At 54.5% G+C, this 2268-nt stretch overlaps 1 protein-coding gene across 1 annotated transcript; it reads left to right on the forward strand.

Moving 5' to 3' along the window:
* Positions 1–493: 493 nt before the first annotated feature.
* Positions 494–1804, forward strand: foxg1a (forkhead box G1a; the record flags this gene model as incomplete). Its single annotated transcript, XM_079230336.1, has 1 exon — positions 494–1804. The coding sequence occupies one exon, from the start codon at positions 494–496 to the stop codon at positions 1802–1804; it is 1311 nt and encodes a 436-aa protein (XP_079086462.1).
* Positions 1805–2268: the final 464 nt, after the last annotated feature.

Raw genomic sequence — 2268 nt, forward strand, 5'->3', positions numbered from 1 at the left:
TTATTTTGATCACATTATTATTTTTTTAACACTCGATAAGACATACGAAAAAAAAGAAAAGAAAGAGTCCGGCACTTTTTGCAGCGGGCTCAGCGTTGGTGGATGTGTGTGTTTCCCTCCGCTCGCGCTGATTGGTTGAGAGCGCAGAGGAAGCCTTAATATTTAATACTAATGTCCCCCTGGTTGGCTGAGGACTGGAAAGGTCCAACCAATGTTTTTTACTTGCTTTAGTGGCTGCGGCTCCCTAATTAATTGCAGCTATCTGTATCCTATCGATGTGTGTGTACATGTGTGTTGTGTGTGTGTGTGTGTGTTTCCTCTTTTCTTCCCAAACCGAACATGAAATAGTTTGTTGGGCTATACTTTCTTCCTTCCTATCGTTCCCCCCTTCCTTCCTCCCCGTCCTGGTTCGCGGGCAGAGACCGGACAGATTGAAACCCAGCTGTGTTCGTCGCTTCTGCTCGTTGCCATTTTCCCCCCTCATTGCCCGGTGATGTTGGATATGGGAGAGCGCAAAGAGGTGAAAATGATTCCTAAATCGTCGTTCACTATAAACAGTTTGGTGCCGGAGGCCGTGCAAAGCGACAACAACAACCGCCTGAACCAGCAGCACCACCACCAGAACCAGCACCACATCCACCGGCCCGGCGGCGGCGCGGACGAAGCCGAGCAGAAGGTGCCTCTCCCAGCCGCGCAGCAGGACGGGAAAGCGGATTCTAAGAGCGACTCCTCGAGCCCGGAGAGCTTCCCGGACGAGAAGGAGAAGCCGGAGGAGGAGAAGAAGGAGGGGAAGGACGGGGACGGCGGCGCCGGAGGAGGGAAGGACGGGGAGAAGAAGAGCGGCAAGTACGAAAAGCCTCCCTTCAGCTACAACGCGCTGATCATGATGGCCATCCGGCAGAGCCCGGAGAAGAGGCTCACCCTCAACGGCATCTACGAGTTCATCATGAAGAACTTCCCGTACTACCGGGAGAACAAGCAGGGCTGGCAGAACTCCATACGGCACAACCTCAGCTTGAACAAGTGCTTCGTCAAGGTGCCGCGGCACTACGACGACCCGGGCAAAGGGAACTACTGGATGCTGGACCCCAGCAGCGACGACGTCTTTATCGGCGGCACCACCGGGAAGCTCCGGCGGCGGTCCACCACGTCCCGGGCCAAGCTGGCCTTCAAGCGGGGCGCGCGGCTGACCTCCGGGCTGACCTTCATGGACCGCGCCGGCTCCCTGTACTGGCCCATGTCCCCCTTCCTCTCCCTGCACCACCCGCGGGCCGGCGGCGCCCTGGGCTACAACGGGACCTCCTCGGGCTACCCGGGTCACCCCATGTCATACAGCACCATGCTCACGCAGAACATGAGCAACAGCCACCCGTCGTTCCCGTCCTCCAACGGGCTCAGCATGGACCGGCTGGTCGGCTCGGATCTCCCGTACGCGACGCACCACCTGACGGCGGCGGCCCTGGCGGCCTCGGCGGTGCCCTGCGGCCTCTCCGTGCCTTGCTCCGGGGCCACGTACTCCCTCAACCCGTGCTCGGTCAACCTGCTGTCCGGGCAGACCAGTTACTTTTTTCCCCACGTGCCGCACCCGTCCATGACCGCGCAGTCCGGCGGCTCCTTGCAGGCCGCCCGGGCTTCGGCCTCCAATTCCCCGCAGGCTCCGTCCGCCTCCTCGCTGCACTGTGACTCTCTGAGGCCGGCTCTGTCCGGCTCTCTGCCGGCCTTCTCCTCGGGACTTTCCGGAGGTTTGTCTGACTATTTTACGCATCAAAACCAGGGTTCGACCTCCAACCCGCTTATACACTAACACCCCGAAACCCTCACCCCTCATAGCCTCACCCACCCATCCTCCCCATTCCACCCCGAAGGAGTGAAAACCGTAAAATGACTGGAACTGTAAGTTGGAACATTTTACACTGAACATTTACATTGTAAAAACAAAACAAAACAAAAAAATATTATAAACTACCTACTATAGAAAAAAAGAGGAGAGACTTAAACTGCAAAACAAAAAAAGAGCAGCAGAGAAACTCGCAGAAAGCAGCGTTGAAGTTTCCAGGTATTTTTGTATTATTATTATTATTATTATTATTATTATTATTATTATTATTATTATTATCTCTTCTTCTTCTTCTGCTCCATCTTCTCCTGCAGTTACTTTCTGTGTACATAATGTCTGTTACTATAAGTGTCCGGGTTTGTCTCTGTATAATGTCAGTCAGCGACGTGCAATGTGACCTGAGCTAAAAGAAACACACAAAAAAACAGAGA

The sequence above is a fragment of the Taurulus bubalis genome, assembly GCF_910589615.1.
Source record: "Taurulus bubalis genome assembly, chromosome: 1".
Classification (NCBI taxonomy): domain Eukaryota; kingdom Metazoa; phylum Chordata; class Actinopteri; order Perciformes; family Cottidae; genus Taurulus; species Taurulus bubalis.